Here is a 25,262-nt window from a genome sequence, read left to right as displayed (position 1 = left end):
ATGGGATAGATAATTTCACAAAACTTTCCCCCTGCTTAATAACAAGTTTGCTATATAATCTGCTCTGCGATAAAAATTGTGGAATGCAGATTGCTAACAAATTTCAGTGTGTGCATGCTTAAAAGAATGATGTATTGTGCAGTTTGAAAAGTTCTAGTCAGACTATACGTTGGATTAAGAATGCTTTGCCTCAAATAATCACCCACTTTCTATGAAATAATTTGAGATGTGGCTTTGTGTAAAGGATATGAGACTTTTCCGTATAGCCATTGCATGTGACACATTTATGGAGAGTTGACAATGGAGAGAGAAAAGGGCAGCTTGATCAGTCATGAGAAGATGGAAATGATTCACTAGTTGTCAACTTGTTAGATATTTCAGCTGTTTGCAATTTAATATCCTTCGTTTACCTTTTTTTAATGAATGCAGATGTGGAGCAGCAGTATGCTAGCATGCTACACCAACTCCATAGTATTTGTAATGTAAAATTATGACCCTCAAACTATGACGAATTTGAATAATCTGTAACAAAAATTAAACACACAAACTGGAAGTCCAGTCCTAATGGTCAGCCTGCAGTTGTAGCTAAAGAGATGCTCTTCAGCATTTCAAGTTGGTTAAAGATCATGCCTGTGTGTCCCATTGTCTGTTTGTTGAGCTGAGGACCTGCTTGCAGGCTTCTATGGACATCTGGTTGGCTATCATGAGAACAAGATGTTGGACTAGATTGGCTTTTGGCCTGTCCCAGCAGCAAGGCTGCTTTTCTTTGTCACTGAAGATCTGGAATTTCTCCTCAACCTGAAAGCAACAGGGCATGCATAAACTTGCATAATGCTGGGATGTTACTATAAAAAAGGAGTGCAGGACTGTCTTCCAGAGACCCTAGGGACTTCTTCGCTCCTGCAGCTGTCCCAGTATCAGAAGATGCTGCGAAGACCTGGATTCCTTGCAACTCCACGTAAGCCCTGGTACATAGCAACTGTCCATACAGAGGACAAAAGGCGAGAAAGCACCGTTCGCTGAGCCTCAGCATAATTTACTTAAAAGGAAGCTCCACAGAAATCTAGGTAACTTAGCTTAGGCTTAGGTTGAGAGCTGACAAATCTGATGGACTTGAACTTCTATATACCTTTCAAAACATTCCAACTCTTCATGAGAGCTAAAAACAAAGAAGATAAACTGAAATGTTTTAGTACCCTTTAAGGCTGCACAGAAGTTGTACAAGAGCTATGTTTTTCTTACCAATCTTATACTGATTGTATTAAAGCCACAGCAGACTTGGTTTTGAGCACCCACTGCTTGCAAAGTTGTGGCTGCAGTATTACAGCAGTTCCTGCCTCCCACACTACACTGCCCGTGTAGGTAGAGCACTGCTAAAATACACAAAAACATTGCTGAATGTAATATATGACTCTGTCCTTAAAATTTGATAGAAAACAGGATACACAAAACCCAATCGTAAAACGTCTTCTACAAGCAAATAAGTGCTTAAGATGAGATGCCGCTATTGTGCTTTGGCAGATACAGCAGGAGAACTCATCCACTTGACTCATAATCATCCTTATGGAGTAGATTTTTAAAAAAGATTTAAATATGGACAGCTGCTTTATAGAAGCTTGTGTTGGCACCAGTTGATTCCCGTTTTCCCGACTCCAGAGCCCTTGAAAAGAATACAGGAGCAGACACCATAGCAGTAGAAATAATTTAATTGCCAAACAGACGGTTCAAGTGAATTGGAACAAAGGAGAGGACAGCCAACACTGCTTTTCAGAGGCTTGCTCTGCATTAAACAGCAGTCATCTTGTGCCAATATTTCCACAGTCAGTTAAGAGAGAGAAACTGCTGACAAAATGCAGACTCAGCAAAAACCAAGGAATCTAAATACAGGAAACAGTTAATGTTCTTCTGCCCTTCAAGTGATCCTATCCTATTGTTTTATCACTTCCATCTTCAAAGGGACAGCTTAAGGCCAAAGCCTGTTGCCTTTTGACTCTGCCCTCCAGGAGTTTAACTTGAACAGTAACAAGGGTCCAATTACCCAGCCAACTTTCAGCACACATGCTCCAAGGTCAGCATAAAGGGTTGTAAGTTTAAATAGCCACCCCTTCCCTTTTGAGCAAACAGGTTCTTCTTCAAAAACTGATTGTATCTCCTTAGTTACAGCAATCACACCCTCCTGAAACAAGCTCTTGAGTGAGGCTGCTGGAAAACGGAATAATTTTTTTTTCTTTAATAAAACCTTGTGTGTCTGCAGTTTGCTGGCTCTGGTAAGAGGCAGCCCAGTTATGGACCGTTCTTTACTACACTGCAGTCCAAGCAATGGAAAACAGCCAAGTGTTTTAAAAGGGAACCGTGCAAGTGATTTATCTTTCCACATCAACAAACTTTCAACCCGATGAAGGAGTGAACCCCAGCAACTGTTCTATGGGTTTGTACCGCCATTCGTCTGCCTCCAGCTCTTCAACTAAACCAGCAAGTTTTTCCATCCGAGCAACTTGCTGATCTGCAACAGAAAATTTGACTGTGGTTAGCAATAAACTTTCAATTAAGCTTTTCAAATGAAACACATTAACAGCCATGAATAGTCTCTTGCCGCAGACAATTCTTTCATTGGTTACAGAAAAGTTCTCCCCCCCCCACTTCAGCAAGTTGGTTTCAATCTGCAACAAAATTTAAGTTTTGATTTTATTTATATATGTATTCTAGATGTACATTCACCTGTGCCTGGAAAAAGCAGGATGAAAGGTAAGTGTGAATAAGCCCCCCTTCCTTTAGCTGTGGGAGACTCAATTCCCCAGGGGGTGCAGGAAAACTCTTAATGTCTTCAAAGAGGAAGACCCTTTTACACTACTGAGCTACAGATTACAATTACAATAGCTTTCAATAAACGTAAAGAAAGGTTGTTTATATAACCAGAATCTACTCCCAGGAAAAAGACACCAGTAGAACTGCTTTTGCACAGTAAACATGAAGATCTGAAAGGGAATCTGACTTCAGAACAGTCATCTAACTTTTAGTCCACTTGGATTGATTATTGCAACTGAAGGATTCTTGTCCAATCTGCTGGGCCACAGAATATGGCTGGAACAGTACATTATCTAGTTTCGTACACAAAAAGTTAATCTAACCAGATAACACTTTGAACATTTTGCACAGAACTGCAGTACAAAAAATATATATGTATCTGATAGAGATCTCTTGCATCTTGATGGCACTTCAGAAATACCAACTGATCTCCAATATACCATGTGAGCCAGGAAGGAGGAGAGGAGGTCATATTGAAACCAACTGACCCGTGGGGGAGAGAGCGTTTTTTTTTAACAGCAGAATTGCATCTCACAAGACTACCTAGTATAAATGCAGCATTCATACTACTCCTCTTATGCATACAATGCAGGACTAAGTAATAGAGGTTTCAATAACTAGACTGCATAAATAAATATTGCTTTTGCAATTCTATTATCTGAGATAACATTGTGTCAACAGGTTCACAAGAGATCAACTAGATTAAGATTTTTTTTTTTAAAAAAAACCACTTGCAAATAGGGTCCCTTCTAACTCTACAATTCTATGATTCTATGATTGTGGAACTTTTACTACAGATATATCCATTGACGATTCTTATATAAGTTGGAGAGTACTTACCATGTTTCACTTGCTTTAATGTGGATGCAACCTGGTAGCTGAAAACGGATTCACATAGGAATCTCTCTGAGCCATCTGTAAATAGAAGGCGAAGATAATTTAGTCTATGTGGGTGGCGCTGTGGTCTGAACCATTGAGTCTCTTGGGCTTGATGATCGGAAGGTCGGCGGTTTGAATCCCCGCAACGGGGTGAGCTCCTGCCAACCTAGCAGTTCAAAAGCACGTCAAAGTGCAAGTAAATGAATAGGTACTGCTCCAGCAGAAAGGTAAACTCTGTTTCTGTGCGCTGCTCTGGTTCACCACATGACCTGGAAAAACTGTCTGCAGACAAAACACCAGTTCCCTCGGCCTGGAAAGCAAGATGAGATGAGCGCCGCAACCCCAGAGTCGTCTGCAACTGGACTTAACGGTCAGGGGTCCCTTTACGTTTTTTATGCCTCCCTATGTCCATCTAACGGTGCCACTGGAAACAACAACCATTTCTTTTTGGACCAAGGATTCAAGCCAACCTGGGTTTGGACTCATGGAGTACTGAGATAGAAAATGGTTTTTGGTTTTGTTATCATTAATAGAAAAAAGGGGGCGGGGAGTGACAATTAAACAACCACCTGCAAGACTTCACAAAAACCCTGCCTGATACTATCTCCAGGGAACGCTGGGGAAATCTCGATAAGGAATCTATGGCCCTTCAGATGTTGTTGGGCTCTGGATCCCATTAGCGCCAGCCACCACAGCTGGGTCAGGGATGTTGGGAGTTGGGAGTCCAGCAGCAACTGGATGACCACTTTTCCCGGACAATACTGAGCGAAATTGACCACAGGCCTAATTCTTTATAAGGCACTTTCCTATGCTACTGCAGCCACGTTAAACAGAGACACTGGAATGCAAAATTTGAATCAGGGTGTGTCGTACAAATTGATCAAGCCCCTCGCCTTTGTTTTTCTCGTAAATGGCCTTGTTAGCTGTTAGGGACAAAAGGCATTTTACAAATATAGCAAATAAATATTGCCTAGAAACTTGGACATTCCATTAACCATCACATAGATTTAGCTCAGTCAGTACAGCATGAAAACCTTAATCTCAGGATTATGAGTTCGAGCCCCACATTGGGCAAGATTCCTGCATTGCCGGGGGGTTGGACTAGATGGCCCTCAAGGTCCCTTCCAGCTCTAGGATTCTATGATACATCATGGTTAAATAGCTGCTGATGGATCTACCCTCCACAGATTTGCCTTTCCAAGCCATCACTACATCTCAGGGAAGCAAATCCTGCAAATTAAGTTTTTGTGTTGTGTGAAGGAGTATGCTTTTGTCTGCTCCAAGCATAATAATGCCAATCACCTCCTTGGGTGACCTAGAGCTATGAGGGGGGAGGCAGAGACTGCTCTCTGTTCATTGGTTTTGTAAAACTCTATCACACCCCTCTTTAGTTCTTTATGGAGAAAAATGACTAAAGAGTGTTTTGCAGATGCTTCAGCTTTTTTATATTAGAACGATGCTCCCAATACCTTGATCAATTTGGTTGTTGTTTTTCTGCCCTTTTCTCAGCTCTACCATATCCTTTCTGAGATGGGGCACAATCAGGGTTCCTAATGCAGCCACACCAAACTTTATATGAAGGAATTATGACCTTGGCCAGTCTATTTTCAACCCCCTTCCCAATTATCCCTAGCACATAATTTGCTCCTTTCACTATCACAGAACCCTGCGGTGATGCTCCCAGTAGCAAGGCTACCCATGTGAAAAAAGAATTGGCTCCTTAAGTGGTATCTGACTGAAAAACAGATCAACGGAAGCAGACACCTCCTCCTAACATCTATGGAATTGAAGTGCAGAAAACCTGTTCTTGACTAGCCTGTGTTACTATTGTTCTTTCTTTCTTTCTTTCTTTCTTTCTTTCTTTCTTTCTTTCTTTCTTTCAAAAAGGCAAATGAACTCCAATTCAATTGCCTTAAAATACAAAGACGACGAGTTTCACCCTTCAAAGAAAACAATTCTTTGATTTTCTACAAGTGACACAAAGATAGTGGGATTTCAGTTAAGATTCAATAGCTCTTCAAAGCAGCTACAAGACGGAGCAGCATGTCAGTGCCCAAAAGCAACTGTAGGTGATTCTCAACACAAGGCTTTAGGGAGGTGGGGGGGGGGAGCCTATTCTCCCCAGGAATTGCTAATCTCAGGAGACTATAGGTGACTCACCCATAATGGCAACACACACCTTGCCTACCTGAGAGCAATGGAAAAGAATAGGACAATATATGTTTTAGCATCTCAAGGTGCAATCTTAGCAGTGAATGGAGCTGGCAACTCATGCTCACATTGCAGAATGTTAATCAATATGAGCATGGGTACTTGTCAAGTACAGGCAATCCAACATCGAAAATAGGCCACTGTGCAAATCCCTGGGACAAAACCTCTAAGATGTACCATGGCCACATCACTCATTGAAGAGAGTGCATTAGCACCTCCCACCTTATGGGAACAATCTTCAGAGAGTAGTTAGCACTGGATTCATCTAACTTGGAATTGCACAAGACCGCCAGCTGCCCTGCTCAGAAAGAAAATCCACTCATCCCAGCAAACAGGGTTAGGAATGGGTTGTCAGTCATACAGAAGAGAGAAGAGGAGACACCATTTTGACTCCCCATGACCATCATGTAGACTTCAGAGATTCTACTGTAGAGTTTCAAGGGAGGAAAATGTATTAAACATGCTTTTGATTGTTTGGTGGGGGCAGGAGGGGAAATGACTGCACTCTATATACACTGAAGGCAGTATAGAGTTTATGACAGAATGGAGCTAGCGGAGCAAATGGCTATAAAGCATATCACTAAAAATTATGGTTGGAGAGAAGAAGAAAGATTTTCAGCTACCAGAAGTGTGAAGTTTTGCACACAGTTTCCTCAGGAAGAGACTTCTTCCCTGTGGAAAGGGACAGGTGTTTGGGAAGGGGTAGAGCAAGTGAGATTAGGTTTGCCAGACATAGGAGGTTCCCTAAGCCCATCTTAAACAGTGGTAGCTACAAAGAATCATAGATTAGAGTTGGAAGGCACTGCGAGGGTCAACTAGTCCAATCCATGCAATGCAGGAATCTTTTGCCCCACATGAGGCTCGAATTCACAACCCTGAGATTAAGAGTATCATGCTATTAGGCAAGAGTTCCAGATGAAGTTGGACGATTTTGAAAACTAAAACTGAAATCAGTTACTGCACACTGTACACTTTTAGTGTACATTTTGAAATTAACATGCATCTGCAATCTGCACTTACAGGGACTTTGGACATAAATAGAACAGTATTGTGCTTCGGTTGTGCCCAACTACAGTTCGGAATATTTTGCCTCACCATAGACATTTGTGTTTTCTCCCCTCTTCCTTGGAGTCACCCACAACTAGAACAAAGCAGGGATGTGTGGTACTTTGCCCCAAATAATTTACTGATGGGGGTACAGCTACTGGAAGGGTTTTTGCTTCATACTGGTGACCGGCTCAAACAGAGCTGTCAAGGCTTGGAGGAAATTTACACTTAAACAACACTGGTCAGTGACTGTGTGTGTACACTGCTTCCAAAGGAGCCACCTCTGCACTCTTGGTTCTGTGGGCACTCACTGGCCTTATACACCTGGCTCACCCCCGCCCTGCAATTGCGGGATCTGAGAAATAATTTAGTACAGGGATTAATTACCTTAGTCTAACTCATGCAAGGGCTGGTTGTTTTAACTGGAGGAACTTCTGGTCTGTTTTGAATCCTATACATCTCTTTATTCTGCTGACAATTACCCGAAGAATTTGCCTTGTAGTTTCATGAATACTTGCAAAGCATGCAAACGAGTTTCTGAGGCTTTATATTTAACATGCTACCAACATAGCCCCATCTGATGTGTCTGAATAGGATGTGTGAAGGTATTTGCTTTTCTCAAAGAAGACTACAAGCAGAGGGCCTGAGGAAGCAACCAATTGCAGGAGGTACCTGGAGAGGTCCGGGAGGGCCTTGGAATAAAGGGCCTGGTCACAACATAGCATGCACAACAGTTGTCTGGTGGAGGAAAGGAAGGTTGTTCCGTGGGGCAGCCTTCTATTATGCTCTATACCTTGGAGAGGCAGAGCCAAGCTACACCTCCCACATTTGATTTTGCAGATGTATTTTTGTGGGTCACATCCTTCCCCATACACTGGTACCTTGGGTTTCAGACACTTCAGGTTACAGACTCCGCTAACCCAGAAATAATACCTTGGGTTAAAAACTTTGCTTCAGGATGAGAACAGAAATTACGCAGCGGCGGCGGGAGCTCCCCTTAGCTAAAGTGGTACCTCAGGTTAAGAACCTCAGGTTTCAGGTTAAGAATGGACCTCCAGAACAAATTAAGTTCTTAACCTGAGGTACCACTGTAGTGTGAGAATTGTAAGTGAAAGTGAAATATCCAAGTGATTGTTCTAAGAGATGACATGCTCTCACATACAGCTGACCTCCAGCACACAGCCCAAAGGAACTCAGCAACACCATATTATGGTCGGTGTCTGAGATGAGATAGATGATGCACTTAAGGCTGCAAAATTCACAGTCCGGCCATAAGGACAAAAAGCCCTTTGAAGGACAAACATCTTGCTTCTGCCAGACTGTACTTCTATAACTCATCTGAGTAAAGCTGCACAGGCATTAAAGTTTAGTGATGTATTATTAGCCACCTAGGTCATTGCTGACCACAGTCCAAGCACAGTTAGGCACCTTTAAGTCTAATTGTTTTTGTGGGACCAGAACGTGCTTATGTTCTGCTGGATCACACCCACTATCTTTTATTTGTCCTGTCATTTCTAATACAGTTGTACCTCGGTTTACGAACTCAATCCGTTCCGGAAGTCCATTCTTAAACCAAAGTGCTCTTAAACCAAGGCGTGCTTTTCCTATGCAAGTGTGGCACTCAAAATGGAAGTGCACCCCCGAACGGAGTATGTTCGGATTCCAAAAAAAGTTCGCTAACCAGAACACCTTCTTCTGGTTTTTGTGTTTGTGTTCCAAATAGTTCGTGAACTACGCTGTTCGTAGACTGAGGTACCACTGTATAGAAGTTGAAAGGTGTCAGTTAAGTGCAACTGGCAAAGGCAGTACATGTTAACAGGCCAAAAAAAGCATTTTAACTTGTTAAGCCAAGAGAACCACTTGGCTGGAAAAAAATAAATCAGTTTTAGTCGATCTCCTAAGATTCCTTTTCTTCTTTGAACACATTGCTTCCTGAACACTACAAACCATTTTGCAATCTATGGCATTTATGTTCGTGCAGAATGATCTGTAATGAAACTCTCTTAAAAGCTAGATTTCTCCAGATAGGAAACAACGTGGAATTTTCCACATAATGTCTAGCAGCCGCAATCTGTAATCCTTCAGCCAGAACTGAACAGAAAATAATACTTTTCAAAGAAGTAAAATTTATTATTTTAAAACTGGACATATATACTAACTTGAAGGAGACATGAGACGTTTGATGCAATATGCAGCCGCCATGGCTCAGAGGTACGTCACTGACAAAGGCAGACAAATGATGTTTATGTGTTGGAGCCTATAAACTTCTGAAGTGGTTTAGAGTCAGGGTCCAAAGAACTGGGTAGCTAGTTCTGCTTTTCTAAAGGAGTGCTCTCAACTTGTGCATCCCAAACAGCAGTTTTCCCAGTGGTTTCCAGAAACGAAGGGGAGTAGGGTGGCCAGGTGAAAAAAGATAATCGGGGCCCTGCATCTTTAATATTTAATATTGCATAGAAGAGAGAATTGCAGCTGGTGTAGCCAAGCTGAAAATGTCCTCCTTTGTGCAATTACTAAAGGTGCAGGAGCCTCTTTTTCCCCTGACTGCCCTGCTGCAGGTTCTGCCTCCCATAAGCTTACACCACACATAATAATAATAATAATAATAATAATAATAATAATAATCACAATACATTTATTGTCATTGTACAACCTGTGTACAATAAAATTAAATGAGCCCCCGCCCCAACACACTGAGGAGCACAGACACGGTCACTGATAAACAGCAAGTACTTTGCTCATTGGTACTGCTAGCCAATACAATGCATTCTTCCTCACAGGATCAGTTCCAGGGCACATCAAGCAGAACACACAGTAACCAGAGAGATAATTCCGATGCAACTTCCTGCATGGGGTGAATATTATCTCCATAAGTGCATGTTCTCCCGAAACTGGTGAACCTCAAAACAGTGCTATCAGCAGAAAGCCTACAAATGGGAAAGATGGTGCCTGCAAAAAAATCGAACAGTACCTCTGTGGCCAACACCCTCTTTAAACTACTCACTCAACAACTCCTAATGAGCACCTAGCTGCAGCTTCTACCCATTATTTAAAGCTATTTATGCCCCACCCTTCAAAGAAACTTTCCCAGGGCAGCTATAAAAGAGCAAAACAAAAGAGAGAGACAGAAATTATATATAACAAAAGCAATGAAAATATATGCAATAAAAGCAACAGCAATAAAATTGAAATGAGCAGATGGCTCATTTGGAAGATCTGAAAGATGTTTTCCTGGTACCAAAATGATACTGCACTAGAGGCCAGGCAAGCTTCCTTAAATATTCCACTGGACCACTGATCAAGGAGGTGGAGCCCCCAAAACTCAGTGCTCTCCTGTCTCTCCCACCCCTAGATAACAACGGTGTGATAATAAACCAAGCAATGTTGTTCCTACGTGGTGGAGACAAAATGATCAACATTTTTTAAAAAAGGTGATAGAACAGACTGTGGAAACTATCAAGGCATCTCTTTATTAGCTGCGGCCAGCAAAATTCCTGCAAGGATCTTAGTAAACCGTCTCCTAACTATATCTGAGGCTACCCTTCCTCAGTCTCAAAATGGGTTTCGACCTTATAGGGGGACAGTGGACATAATTTTCACTCCTCGACAGCTTCAAGAAAAATGCAGAGAGCAAAATCAGCCGCTGTATATGGCATTCATTGACCTGACTAAAGCCTTCAACACTAAATTGTAATGGCCTGTGGACTGTCCTTCTGAAAATTGGCTGCCCAGATAAATTTCTGAACATCCTTCAGCTCCTCCATGATAATATGACAGCAACAATGACAGGTAACAGTGGTTCTCAAAGTGAACCATTCACAGTGGGATCAGGTATTAAACAGGACTGTATTATCACCCCAACTCTATTTATTATTTTCATTGCCATGATCCTATACATTGTCAAAGGGAAACTCCTCACTGGGGTAAAAATCATATATTGAACAGCAGTTCTCCCAGTGGTTTCCAGAAGCAAAGGGGAGTAGGGTGGCCAGGTGAAAAAAGATAACCGGGGCCCTGCATCTTTAATATTTAATACTGCATAGAAGAGAGAATTGCAGCTGGTGTAGCCAAGCTGAAAATGTCCTCCTTTGTGCAATTACTAAAGGTGCAGGAGCCCTGCCCTCTTCCCCCCCCCCAACTACCCTGCTGCTGATGGAAAGCTCTTTAACTTGAGTCGGCTGAAAGCAAAGAGTACAGTTACTATAACTTCCATCACAGAGCTTCAATATGCTGATGACAACGTGGTGTGTGCACACTCAGAGGGTGACCTCCAAACCATCCTAAATAGCTTCACAGAAGTTTACAAAATGCTTGGCCTATTGCTCAACATCCCAAAAACCAAAGTGCTGCACCAACAAGCTCAAAACAACCCCTCTGCAGCGCCACAAATCCAACTCAATGGTGCAGTGTCGGAAAATGTTGATCACTTCTCCTACCTGAGCAGTTATCTTTCCACAAGGGCCGACACTGACGCCGAAATCCAGCATTGCCTGAGCTCTGCAAGTGCAACTTTCTCCTGATTGAAGTGCAGAGTGTTTGAGGACCGGGACATTTGCAGGGAATACTTGTTTACAAAGCTACTGTACTACCAACCTTACTGTATGCTTGTGAAACATGGACCACTTATAAACGTCATCTCCAACTCCTTGAAAGATTCCATCAATGGTGTCTCCAAAAATTTTTACACATCACCTGGGAAGACAGGCGAACTAATGCCAGTGTTTTGGAAGAAGCAAAGATCACCAGTGTCGAAGCAATGATTCCTCAACATAAACTTTGTTGGACTGGTGATGTTGTTCGGATGCCTGATTATCAACTTCCAAAGCAACTACTCTATTCCAAACTTAAAAATGGAAAGCATAATGCTGATGGTCAACAAAGGAGGTTTAAAGACTCTCTCAAAGGAAAATCTAAGAAAAATGTAGTATAAATACTGACAACTGGGAAACACTGGTCTATGAGCGCTCCAGTTGGAGAACAGCCTTCACCAAAGGTCTCACAGTGTCTAATTCAGGACGAAAGGGAGAAATGTGCTAAGAAGAAAGTACATTTGGCAAACCCTCACCATGATCAACTCCCACCCAGAAACCTACATCCCCACTGTGGAAGGATGTGTGAATCCAGAATTGGCCTCTACAGCCACTTACGGACTCACCGTTAAGACTGTGTTAATTGAAGACAATCTTACTCGGCCAAGAGTGATCACCAAAGAAGGAGAAGGAGCAGAGAAAATCAGTCAGGAGGCCTGCTGGAGAAATAACCAGCAGATGCCGGCAATCATCCAAGTTAACATGCGGATCATTGTCTTAGGACCCTACTGTCTGTGCCCGTCACTCTGATTAGTGGAACAGTGACTTCAATTCTCCTAAGAATCCATAAGCAGGGATTCCACATGCGATCCCTTGTATGGGCTTGCTGTTGCAATTCAAGCGAGGCGTCTTCCTTCTCTGTCCATTTCCCTCACAAAATTGGATCTTTTGTGGGCTGCAGGTGGCTATATCTGGATTCCCAGGGGATTATAACTTCTGTTTGGGTGCATGGAGGAGCCCTGGAACTTGTGACTGAAGGTGTCAATTGCTGTCTCCCTAACCTGTGAACCATGGAGTCCTCCGTGTAGAAGGAAGGCACTGCAGACTCTTTCAAGCAGCTTGTTTGTGCAAAGTGGGTGGGGGCGTCTACTATGTTCCATGGTATAAGCGTGCTAACACTGCCAGGGTAGATGACTGCAATGCGTTATACATGGGGCTGCCTCTGAAGATGGTTCGGAAACTTCAGCTGGTGCAGAATTCAGTGCCCAGGTTGCTCACCAGGGCAAGATGCTTTGAGCATATTACACCAATCCTGGCCCAACTGCACTGGCTGCCAAATAAGTTTCCGGGCCCAATTCAAAGTGCTGGTTTTGACCTATAAAGCCTTAAATGGCTCAGGACTGCAATACCTCAAGGACTGCCTCTCCCCATATGAACTGACCCAAATAAAACTGATTGTTTTATTTTATTTAATACCATCCATCTGATCATCATCTAAGGTCCTTCTTTGTTTGCCTCTTCCACGAGAGGTCCGGAAGGTGGCAACACAAGAATGGTCCTTTTCCGTGGTGGCTCCGTTTGTGAATGTTCTCTCCCTGGGAGGCTCACCTGGCACCTTTGTTACATATCCTTAGGCACCAGGCAAAAGCATGCCTTTCGTCCCAGCCCTTTGGCTAATGAAACAATAAATGGCCTTTTAAACTGTGTGTGGGGTGTAGGTCTGCAAATAGTTGATTATTTCAACCAAATGCCTGATGGAAAGGTAGAAAACACTACTGAGAGACAAACATTGAATCTTTGATGGGGGGGGGATGATGATAAGATACTCTGATCCATGTGAATGATCACAAGGCTAGAAATGCATATTAAAATTCATGAAAGATGATGCATAACACTATGGTTCTTTTGGCATTTCACCAACTTGCAGCCAATCTTACTGTATGCTCTTTGAAGAATCAAAATTCAGTTTCTGGTCTAGTATCCCCTCAGAAAGGTATATTACAATCTGAGATCCTTGCTTTAGGGCATGATGAGGCCGTGGTAAGAAACCTGTGGCCCTTCGAATGCTGTTGGACTCCCATCAGCCTCAGCCAGCATGGTCAATGGTCAGGGGTGAGGAGAGGTGTAGTCCATCAACATCTGGAGGGCAAGAAGCTCCACGTCTTTGCTCAACAGGCTGCCAGACTTGACAAATGGCAAGAACTGGCCCACTCGAATAAGAAAGCCCTATAAGCAATTCTAGGCAAGGCTGATTTATCGTTAGCACTGTGGGTTAAAGCCTCAGCGCCTAGGGCTTGCCGATCGAAAGGTCGGCGGTTCGAATCCCTGCGGCGGGGTGCGCTCCCGCTTCTCGGTCCCAGCGCCTGCCAACCTAGCAGTTCGAAAGCACCTCCGGGTGCAAGTAGATAAATAGGGACCGCTTACCAGCGGGAAGGTAAACGGCGTTTCCGTGTGCGGCTCTGGCTCGCCAGAGCAGCAATGTCACGCTGGCCACGTGACCCGGAAGTGTCTCCGGACAGCGCTGGCCCCTGGCCTCTTAAGTGAGATGGGCGCACAACCCCAGAGTCTGTCAAGACTGGCCCGTACGGGCAGGGGTACCTTTACCTTTACCTTTATCAGAAAAATATTATTAAATTATCAGAAATCTCTCCTCCAGCTATGATAATCTTTACTGTTGTAGTCATGAGACAAGGCAGGGGGTGGTGGAGGCAACTGCTTTGGAGATATTAAGCGTTCCTAACTGTGGTGGAGCCACACATTCCCCCTCCTCATATGAGCAATCCATTTAGTATAAGTCTCACCAACTATCACCCCCTCCCCACACTTTTCCAGTACTATTTGCAACAAAGTGGGGGAAGGATAATGGGTGATTTTCAGTGTAGGAAGTTTTTTGTTTTTTTAACTTCTCTTAAATATATGTGGCAGCTGAGGAGTCTTATTTCTTCTTTTGGGAACAAAAAGCCTCACCAGACATTCTCTCCTGGGCACATGCCCAGTAACACAAAAATACTTCAATATTTTAATTGGTTCTAGAGGCTCATTAAGTTTGAGGACAAGCATTTAATCTTAATTAATCCAACAGTTTGGCATACAGATGCTAATATGTATACATATTAATTAGGGTTGTGACACAGTATATAATTAGTGCAGCATGGCAAGTATTCATGCAAAGTGATGGCATGATCTACAGAGTACAATGCTCTTCCCTCCCCACACCGAACTCTGCATATAAAACTCTAATGAAAAGCAACTACCTCTCAAGAAAGGAAACAGCAACTATACCTACCCATCCTGCCATGTTTTATAAAGGAAGAGTTCCATCCCAACTTTCTGTTTTTTTAAAAAATAAATGCCTATCATTCTTGGATGGAGAAGCTACACTATGTGATGGCAAGTGCTTCCAAAGCTATTTTTTTTGGCGACGAGCAAGTCCCCATGCTTATGCCTTGTGTTGTTTCAATATGTTAGTTTTTAGTCTTGAAACGCCTATGGGGAAAAGATTCATTCTTTCAGCAAAAAGACCTAGGATGAGTGAGTCTGGAAACTGCCGCCAACTGCAAACCTTAAGGACACATCAGATTCAAGTCCCACAGCTGAACGGTGCATCCTATTCCTGATACTGATAAGACTTGTGAGCCACCTGTTATAGGGAAGACAGCTTGTAAAAGCAGACCATGCCATACCCAGATGTGGCAATTGGATAAATAAGCATATAATTTGTTCTTGCTGTGCGTGAGAGTAATTGTACAATTCAGTTCCATTCCTACTCCTAAAACGTAAATGTAAGGAGAATCCATCCTTTCTTGCTGTCATACTGTTAACTGTCCTGAGCTGTTGAGGGAAATGGCCAACTCTATCCTAATAAATATAATCTATACTGAAACTTTACATATACTAGCAATCTATTGCTTTCAAGGATTAAGAGATATACAGGTAAGTATAAAGCTACCTAGAATTCAATATCTTGCTCCAGCAGCAGAACCCAGGGCAGCTTTATTCTGACTGATACGTATTTGCATTGCTAAGCAGTAGCTACTGCCTCAGATCTTAATGAACAGGCCACCATCCATCAAGCCTGAGCAATTGTACTGACAGCATAGCATACTGGCCAAGAAATCTAAGCCACTGAAATAAAGTCTGAGTTTCAGTCAAAAGGCAAAGTGCCCTTACAAGAGTCTAAAGACTACTTGGGACTCTGTAAAGGCGGGGGAATGAAATGCTTTTGCGTCTTCCTGCTTGAACTCAAGGTTTAAGCAGGGAGAAGATGGGTAAGTGTAAGCAAGAGGAGGAGAAAAACCCAAGAACTGCCAAGGCAAAATAGGAACATATGGGGAGAGTGCTGATGCACTCCAGTCCAGCTTGTAGGCTTCCTCTAAGGTATCTGGTTGGCCACTGCAAGAATAGGAAGCTGGACTAAATGGGCCTTTGACCAGATTCAGCTGTGCTCTTATGATGTCCTTAAGTGTGTCTGGAGATCTATTACTGATAGGATTGCCAGATGCTAACCTAAAAACTTTGCTTGTCTGTTTAAGTGCTTGGAGATGCTGCAGCCTCTGACTTTACCTCTTTGGCTTATCTTGCCTGCTGCAGAGCACAACCAGTCCTGTTTGATGCAGAAGGCAGGACAGAAAGATGGGTCAAGCATTAACTGAGTAGAAGGTGCTGTGGTTGCATGCTCTCCTTTATGAGCCCAGAGGCTCTGAGACAGGCAGTCTCCTGGCTAATACCGGGCAGCTCCTAAGTATCCAAACGGGCTCTATAATTATCTGCAGCGAATCCTGAAACAAGGGTGCAAATCATACATCGCCGACATTCCAAACCCCAATAGATCAGATCAGCAATGCAACATCAGCAGAGTGGTGCCTGGAATCAATGCAGCTTACTGGGCGAACGACTCCATCCAACTATGCACGTTGAACAGATGCAAAGGGATAACAAAAGTAGCACAAGCTCCACTAGAATGCACACGGCACAAGGCAATCCTGAGCAGGTTTACTCAGAAGTAAAGTCCCCCCAGGTTTATTGGGGCTCACTCCCTGGAAAGCAGCTTAAGTTGAGAGCCCATATGCCACACACAAGACTGTTTTACCGCTACTATCTCCTGGCTCTTAACCACTCTCGCCTGCACCAAGAGAAAACCACTTTACTGTAAAGACCTACAGAAGCCCCTGCTGCACAGGCGCAAGGCTGAAAGTTTATGTGATGTTTAGCAGTGCCCTTTTTATTGCCTTGACACAAAAGGAGGAGATATGCAGAGCAGTTACCTTCTAACATTTCGCCAGCTCCTTTGGGGTACGTAAAGAGAGCTTTTCTTGGTGTAGCAAGGTCTGAGACGCTGAACCCAGACCCAGTTACGGAACTTCCGCTAACTCCACCGGCCGAAGACGATGACGAAGAGGCAGCCATTTTGCTCAATCTGAACCTAAAGGCAAGAGAAAGGAAGACATGAAAACCAAGTGCTTCAAGTGTATGTACCATCTTGATTGCTTTCTTCTTGTGCTGTTGTTTACATTATGTGAGGCTATCCGTGGAGGGAGTGTAGCAGCACACTGCTGAGTTAACTGGGGGGAAACAGCATTTTGTTCACACATAAGGTAATTAGGGAATATATTCAAATCAATGGGGGACTTGGCTTGAGGTAATGTTCTGTTTGCAAGGGAACAGTGTAGCTCAAGTGGCCAGTCTAGTACCAGCTTCTGGTCAAAAGGTTTAGCCCTGCTTCCTAGGCTAGAAGGAAGGTCAACCTATTTATTCCAGACCCATGTCTCAAATTAAATTGCAAACCCACAAAATCTAGGTGCCTGTGATTATGAGAACAGTGACAGAAAAACCAATTTCAGAGACTGCCATCCCAACCTAAAACAAATCTTCTTAAACATATCTGAAGAAGTGTGCATGCACATGAAAGCTTATACCCAGAACAAACTTAGTTGGTCTCTGTGGTGCTACTGGACTATTTTTTTATTTTTTTATTTCAACTGCATCAGACCAACACGGCTATCTACCTGAATCTAGAATCATGGAAGGCACCACACTGAGCTACAGGAAATGGAAATCCATTGGTATCTGAAGAAGTGTGTATGCACATGAAAGCTTTTACCCAGAACAAACTTAGTTGGTCTCTAAGGTGCTACTGGACTATTTATTATTATTTTATTTCTTCTTAAACACAGTAATCTCTACCATTATCGATGGGGCCTGCTTCTAAGTCTGTGTATTTAGGATTGCAAGCTTAGAAAACAGATCACACAATCACAATATAGCTGTGTGCCTTTGAGCTAGAATTGGCAACTTTTTAATTCCCCCGCCAGACCATACTATTGAAACACATCAAGATTCAAAGGGAGCGCAGTGTAAATCCGCCTCCCACAATTTAGCTAGTTTACATAACTCAATAGATCAAAGCTGGAGGCTGTGCTACACATCTTCTGTGACCCAGCACAAAGTCTGAGCTAAGACAGCAATATGATTTGAAAAGGATTAACTTGCTGAAAGCTTAATTTATACTAATTATACTCAACATAGTTAATGCCGATTGTTAAATATAAATGATAACAGAGAGGCATGGCAGCTTACATATCAGCTGCATGAATTCACAGTATTTCAGACACCACAGAGACCTTTGTACCAGGAAAGGTTTTAACCAAAGTTATGTCCCTGATAGCCAGATTACATGTAGCTTACGTAGTGATGCAAATTCCTTCCAATCTGATGGGACACCATGCCGACAGAAATGATTATTCTCCGCAGTGCAGGCTGTGGCCTAACATCCCAAGGATGAGACACTGAGAACAGGTTAAAGCATCATTCATTCAAATAAATAGTAGTTTTATTGAAGTGCTGCAGGGCTTTAAAACCCAGACAGTTCTCATCAAGTCAGGTACTCAGAGCAAAACATGACTGCATGTTCCACACCATCCACCTCCACCCAGCAACTCTGAGTGACCCACATACTGTGGCTCCGGGGAGAAGTGCAACTGCTGCACCTCTCGACAGAAGATGTGGGCAAGCCTGCTATCAAAGAAAATGCTGGACATGTTGCAATGTGCTTGGCACTATGTACACTTAACCAAAGGTTGGCAAGGAAAAAATGGCTCAATTATATATATATGTGTGTGTGTGTGTGTGTGTGTTTGTTTGTGTGTGTTTGTTTGTGTGTGTTTGTGTGTGTGTGTGTGTGTGTGTGTGAGAGAGAGAGAGAGAGAGAGAGAGAGAGAGAGAGAGAAAGAGAATGGGATTGCAGCAGAATTTTAAAAATCAAAATAGATTTGTCTTACAAACACTGTCAAGTAGAAAAATATGCAGCTGGGTATTCTGCTTTTCTTTTTCTAAAAAAGAAAAAAAGAGAGTCTACAGAAATCAAACAGTTTAACCTTGGGACCCAGGTTTCTTTAAACCCATTAGGAATTAAGAGGTAGAAGATGAATATATAAAACTTGAATCTGCATCTGTAGGACAAACAAAAGCTACAGGTGCTCTTGTTCTCAGGAATGCATAAGAATATTTGGACCACAAGCAGCCACAGCACCATCCCCAACTTTCAAGTCTTGACTCTTCTTCACCTTTTGCCACAATATGTGTCTGTACCCTACTACTCCATTTGCTCGCAACATGTTTGCTCTTAGAAACAAAATGCAATACAAACTTTCACCACTGGGTGGCAGCCAGAATGCAGAAACCCAAACTTTGGAGTTCTGTGGCACCTCAAAGGCCAAAGTCAATGTCATGCATTTCATTATATTATTTGCATTTATTTATCGAATAAAATGCATACACTGCTCGAATGTAGGAAAAAACCTCAAAGCAGTTTACAAAGCCCGGAGAAGTTTCCATGAATCTCCCAGGGTCCAGGACGCATTAGGTTCACATGCTCTTAACTTCACTGTTAGAAGATTAGGTGCTCCTAGACAGGAACTTGGTATTGTAATCACGAACAGATTGAAATCATTATAAAAGGTCACAAATAATGAGCTTTAACGTGCAAAACAGTCCTGAGCCAAGTGCTCACAGCTTCTCCAGCCACTTGGGTGTGTTTTGCAGGCAAAAAGCTGTGCATTATATAGGTGTGTGCCATTTTTTAGAGATGCCATGCACATTTATTTCACATTCCAGATACCAGTTCTCAAGTGCAGAAGGTAACAAAAGAATTGGCCCTAAGATGCCACAGGATTCTTTTCACTATCAGAGGCTAACAAAGATGGGTAATGTTCTGAATTGGTTACCAAACACCTTGTGGAATCAGATAGCAGGAAGAGGAACTGGATATGACAAGTTAAATGCCATGCAGTGGACTTCTCCCACTGCTTCTTTCCTTTTGGGTCATCCACCTATTCAAGGACAGAAGCAATGATAAGGACACCATTTCACCGCCAGAATGAATATTATTAGAATATGCAAAAGGAAAACCAGAAAAGAGCCATTTTTACTTATAATGGGGAAAGCCTAGTCAACACAAACTCTTCATACAGCTTAGAAATACAGCAAGTGTAAAACCCAATCTAAGCATTGCTTGTGAATAAATGAAACATTTTTTCAGCCCCCTCCCCCTAACAAAAACACCCTTAGATCTACAATGCCACCTCCTCACGTTTCCTGCATTAACATGGGCTGGAGAGGCCTTAAAGCTGTTTCAATTACCTTCCCCAGTTGAAGTCCTTATTGTTATATAAAATCTTTTAAAAGTAAGATACAAAACCTTTAGGTTGTTTTGTGGAGCCGGCTATCTTACAGTATTAACTACTCCCACAACCTAAAGAAAATGCTCTTTTAAGCCGTTAATGTAGATAATTAAAAAAAAAACAAAACCTTACAACACACAACACAGTTAAAGCGATTGCTGTCTGTTTAGTCACTGAATACCTACTGTTTTTATTATCCATTCCAGATCTACTACAATTATGTACAGCATCTTCCTTCCTCTTTTATGAGCCATGCAGCCCATTTCACATTTGTAAATCGCCATACTCCAATGACTACCTGATCAGTGGCTCAGCATGGTACCCAAGCATTCGCTGGAGGAAATACATCTTCCAAAAGCTGGCCACAATGGGAGCAGTAAATTAATCCAATCAAGGATGGCTTTTTGTGAGCTTGTATTTCCTTGTGTTGTCCTAGCTAGTATAAGCCAACAAAGCTATCAATTCTGAGGTACACAAGAGTCACTGGATGGCCTATAAGCCAGACGGGTATTATAGCCTCCTTTTTAAAAGACTTCAGTGTCTTCTCTGCAACAGGATAGAGAATATTGGGAAAACCGGTTCACTGATTTTGAAATAAACAAAGGAAAGAAATCTAGTAAAACTAGAATCTCTCTAAGTAGTAAGCATGAAGATTCAAGTAGCTGTCCTTTGGACTTTCTCTCTCTCTGAAAGGTCCTGGGCATTTCAAGTATTCCTCTGCTGCTATGCAAACCCAACCACATACCCCAAACCTCTTTCTATCCCATATGGCCACAGACACAGGTTAATAACCTGAAATATGCTTGCATCAATTAAGTTCCGGTTAGAATCACAGCTACTGAAGATTCATAATAGACACTTTTGGGGGTCTCTATGAAAGCAAGTTCAAAAAGAGTAGTGATGTAGCGTTAGTCTGTTGTGACAAAAGAAAAACCACACACCTCAAGATGTTTTGCAACACCTTAAAGACTAATGAATGTATTGTGACACAAACCATGCAAACCTATGCACATCTGCTAGAAAGCAATTCCAATTTAAATCAGCAGGACGTACTTCCAATTAATGATGCACAGAATTGTACTGTTAATCTCCTTACCTCTGTAAAGCAACAAGTGGCTTCATGCAATTTGTAGCCAGAGAAATCCCACAAAATACAAGAGGATATGTAATATAATAATGTAATGAAGGCATTCACAGCAAGTCCTGAACTTGGGGTGGAAACTCAGTTCACGGGCGCCACTGCCACACTCTGAGCAAACGAAGGAACTGCAGGGAAACCAACCAGGAAGCCACAAGTGCAGCACTTCACAACCTATAAAAATGCTGTCTCACCTAAGCCACTAGAAGACGCTTCTGTTGCTCTCTGCCCTTCAAGCAAACATGGTCAGAAGGAAATCAAATAATCTACAGCAGAGAGACATTAGAACTCGAACAAATGCAAAAGAATCAATAAGTTAAAAATAGATTTGACATTGTACATACCTTTAGCCTTGTGTGGGGGTGTATGGGGTGTTAGGGGAGGGGTAATACCTCTGGTGGGGGACACAATGTGCTCCTGCTGGGCCAGTATGTCCTCCTTTGGTCCCCACCCTGCACTCAGCTCTCACCTGTGGCTCCTAGAAACTGCCAGCATGCGACAGCAGCCACACCCCCATCTAGCTCTTCCTCATATTGACTATTTTTTAAAAAACCAACCAGTCATGTAAGGGCTAAAAACATGAAAAATGTTGCATCTAGTTTGGCCCTTTGAGTGATATCCCATTGCTTATATGAGATATGAAATAAACGGCTGTAACATGAGGCATTTCCCAGAAACAGAACCAACACTGGAATAGTTGGAGGGGTGTGTCCCCACAAATATCTTGCTAAAGTTCTCAGACTGCCAGCTACCTTCATACTGTACCTCTTCAGTCTTTGAGCAAACCTCCTCATAGCCTCAACGGGGGCTTCAGTGTCCACCAGAGATAGCACAACATGTCTGAAGCTAGTAGGGCCGGCCATCAGTGTTTCCCCGTATCACTGAGCCAGGCATAGATATACGGGCACCTTTGTGGGGTCACAATTGGGAGAGGACCACTCATCATGCTACGTAGTTGGAGGCCAGTGAGCAAGCCCTATTACTAGGTTGATTCATTCCATGTATAGTAACTACTTTCTGTTAGTGGATGTAGGTAGCAAATAGCCTCACAAATTTTGAGATAGGTGTCGGCAGGTTTAAAGAACAGATTTAAAGACACAAACCTAACCAATTTCTGCATCCTATTGTTAAAAAAGAGATTGCTTCTCCCGCCCCAGCCCCACAGCACACTTTCCCCTTACTTTGCAGCCAAGGGCTCAAAACCCCTGGAAGAGATCAATTATGGCTTGGCTTACATTTTATCAAACTATGGCCCAGTGGGACCACACAGGTTTGTGGGCTCAGGGAGAGGACCCTACAGCCACTCTGCTCATCCCTGGTCTTCGGTTACAGCTTGTGGTTCATGACAAGAGACCTTAAACATAAGCCCCAGTCTGGATGTGAGCAAAATGGCTTTCCAAGAGCCCATACACCTGTTTCCTCTAAGCCATAGTTTGGCACAAAATGATGCGCAAATCAGGTCAGTGTAATGAAATAAGGAGGGAGGGTACCATCTAAAAGAAGAAGAAGAAGAAGGAGTTTGGATTTGATATCCCGCCTTTCACTCCCTTTAAGGAGTCTCAAAGTGGCTAACATTCTCCTTTCCCTTCCTCCCCCACAACAAACACTCTGTGAGGTGAGTGGGGCTGAGAGACTTCAGAGAAGTGTGACTAGCCCAAGGTCACCCAGCAGCTGCATGGGGAGGAGCGGTGAATCGAACCCGGTTCCCCAGATTACGAGTCTACCACTCTTAACCACTACACCACACTGGCTCTCAGGCAAGAAGGGTGAAGGTTATGCAGAACCGAAATCAGTATCTTTAAATTGTGTCCTGACATGGAACTGCAGGACATTTTGCAGAGAACTTTTAATTCAACGTTAGTGGCTACCGTGGGGAAAGAAGTTTTCAGATAGTGAAATAAGAATCACTTTAGCTCTGTTTAGGTGTCCAGCTTTACAAACTATGTAGAGGTCACTAGGCCACCCCCAACACACCTGCATGCACCAGCCCCACACTCTCCACTCCCAACCATGCCACATTCAGCACAAAAGTCTGAAGGCAGATCCTAAGCACATTCAACTTAACATACTTAAAAACCTCTTCACAATCAGGAATTCTGATAACACAGGTTATGATCACAAGGAGGCTGCATTCAACTCAACCTGCATTCAGTGGCAGGGGTGGGTGCTAATGCAGACGGGTGGATGGGTTGAGTTTGCGCCCCCATGCATTCAGCTGAATAGAACTTTTCTGAACACACTTTCCTTGTCACCTGATTACACGCATGGGTGTTGCTAAGGGGGAGAGCAGCTGCCCCCCCTGAAATCAAGCAAATCAATAAAAATACTTAACTAACTGAGACTCTGCCCTCTAATATAAAGCCTGCCCCCCAACATAAATCCTGGGCTGGCTATGCCCATGATGACATGTGCCATACTGAGACCACAAGGTCAGCAAGTGGAAGAGGTGCTGTACTATTGGAGTGACCCAACCAACTGAATTCTTGTGCCTTCAAGAATGACTTCCATTGAAACTCATTGGGGAATTCAACATCTTATTAAAAGCTCTCTACATTTTTGAGTACCATCTTGAGGGTTTTCTTTTCAACCATGCCCTGACACACTTGCACTGAAACAGTTTCCAGGTGCCCCCGTAGACATGATAAGCTACCAAAAGACAGTCATGCAGCTACCTTTAGGCTGCAGTGGTATCTCTGCTGGTTTGCAAGAAAAAAGCCACCCACTTGCACAAGCACTTATTACATATGGACAAACAGGGGTTCACTTCTTGACATGACAGATACAAGCACAGACATTCTGTTTAGCTATTTCGTTTAACTATCTGTTCTGTATAGAATGTGACCTTCACAGAACTATTGCAAGAATAAATCAATATCTATGTACATCCTTTGGTTTGCCTGGCTGATCCCAGTCCCAGTGAATTCTTTTTACTCTCAGTTGGGCTAGCTTCCCAGTTGCCTTGTCACAGTTGTTTGCGATGATAATTACCTCCTATCATGAGGGCAATAAAGCAGGATACTATATTTACTATATTCTGCGTCACTGCAAGTGTCAACTGTAAGCCACTAATATATTTTCTATTTGAATACAAAATGCTGGAAGGTGAGGAGAGGGAGGTGATGGAACCACGGCCAGCTGTGTAGCAAGTGCTTCTGCTATGCTTTAAGCAGCCTTTTCCCCTTTATTTTCCAAAGATCTACAAACTTGGTCCTGTGCATTGACTTCAAGAACGTAAAATTAGCCCAACTTTTTATACACGCCTTTTTAACGTCTGCCTGCTCCGCAGATTTGGCAACCTAACAATTCGAGCAGCAGGATCCTATGCGTGCCAGCTCAGAAGGAAACCCTCGCTGTGTTCTTAAGTGCGACGCGACTAAGGCCCACTAAGCTCGGAGGACCGTTTCCCCAAGTATACTTGAACGGAAAACAGGGGTGGCAGCATGTCCAGAAAGCAATATGGGAACGGCGGAACTCACCGCGACGTTACACCCCGCCGACTTGACTTTCAAATGCCCAGTGCGCTTGCGCCATGGCGGGCAACCGTATCGAAACACGCATGCGCGCAGCCACCCCGCCAATGTGAGGTAGAGACCAGGCCGAACAACCGCGGCCTTTTGTTACTCGCCCATTGGCCTCCCGGTGACCAGACGCGGCCGCTTTAGTGCGCCCCACGGCACCCCCGGTAAGTAACGCGGCAGAGTCTCCCGTCCTTATCTTGTCCTTACCTCGCTTACCCTCAGCCCCTCGCAACTTCACTTACGAGAGCCGTACCGGGATGACGTCGGCGAGGAAGACGTGCGCGCGCCTAGGAGGCTGGCGGGCACGAGCACGCCCTGAATACGTACAACGCCGCTTGCGGAGGCGGGGGCCTCCTCCTTCTCCCTCAGGCCCTTGGGTGCCATGGCAGCGGGAGAAGGACCAGGGAGTGCGCTGAAGCCTTGAAGGCAGGCCGCAGCCCCCCAGAAGTTTATGAAATTA

General features: G+C 43.4%; 2 protein-coding genes across 5 annotated transcripts in view; one reads left to right on the top strand and one right to left on the bottom strand.

Moving 5' to 3' along the window:
- Positions 1–1,688: 1,688 nt before the first annotated feature.
- On the bottom strand, positions 1,689–25,160 carry ANAPC16 (anaphase promoting complex subunit 16). Of its 4 annotated transcripts, none has more exons than XM_079976498.1 (4): positions 25,056–25,160; positions 16,733–16,890; positions 3,646–3,720; positions 1,689–2,503 (listed from the first exon to the last, which is right to left on the bottom strand). In XM_079976498.1, exons 2-4 carry the CDS (start codon positions 16,872–16,874, stop codon positions 2,388–2,390), a joined length of 333 nt encoding a protein of 110 aa, XP_079832624.1. In that variant the 5' UTR covers positions 16,875–16,890; positions 25,056–25,160; the 3' UTR covers positions 1,689–2,387. The 4 variants fall into 4 exon arrangements, with proteins under 4 accessions (XP_079832624.1, XP_079832626.1, XP_079832627.1 ...); XM_079976500.1 differs by having other exon boundaries at positions 25,010–25,134; XM_079976501.1 differs by lacking the exon at positions 25,056–25,160 and adding an exon at positions 24,761–24,784.
- Positions 24,815–25,262, top strand: part of ASCC1 (activating signal cointegrator 1 complex subunit 1) — a 59,856-nt gene continuing 59,408 nt past the window's right edge. The window contains exon 1 of the mRNA XM_079976465.1: positions 24,815–24,966. The gene's annotated coding sequence lies outside the window, so the exon portion shown is untranslated. The remainder of the gene's footprint in view (positions 24,967–25,262) is intronic.

The sequence above is a fragment of the Podarcis cretensis genome, assembly GCF_951804945.1.
Source record: "Podarcis cretensis genome assembly, chromosome: 5".
Classification (NCBI taxonomy): domain Eukaryota; kingdom Metazoa; phylum Chordata; class Lepidosauria; order Squamata; family Lacertidae; genus Podarcis; species Podarcis cretensis.
Note: the sequence above shows the minus strand (reverse complement) of the source record. Positions and strands in the feature narration are given on the sequence as shown.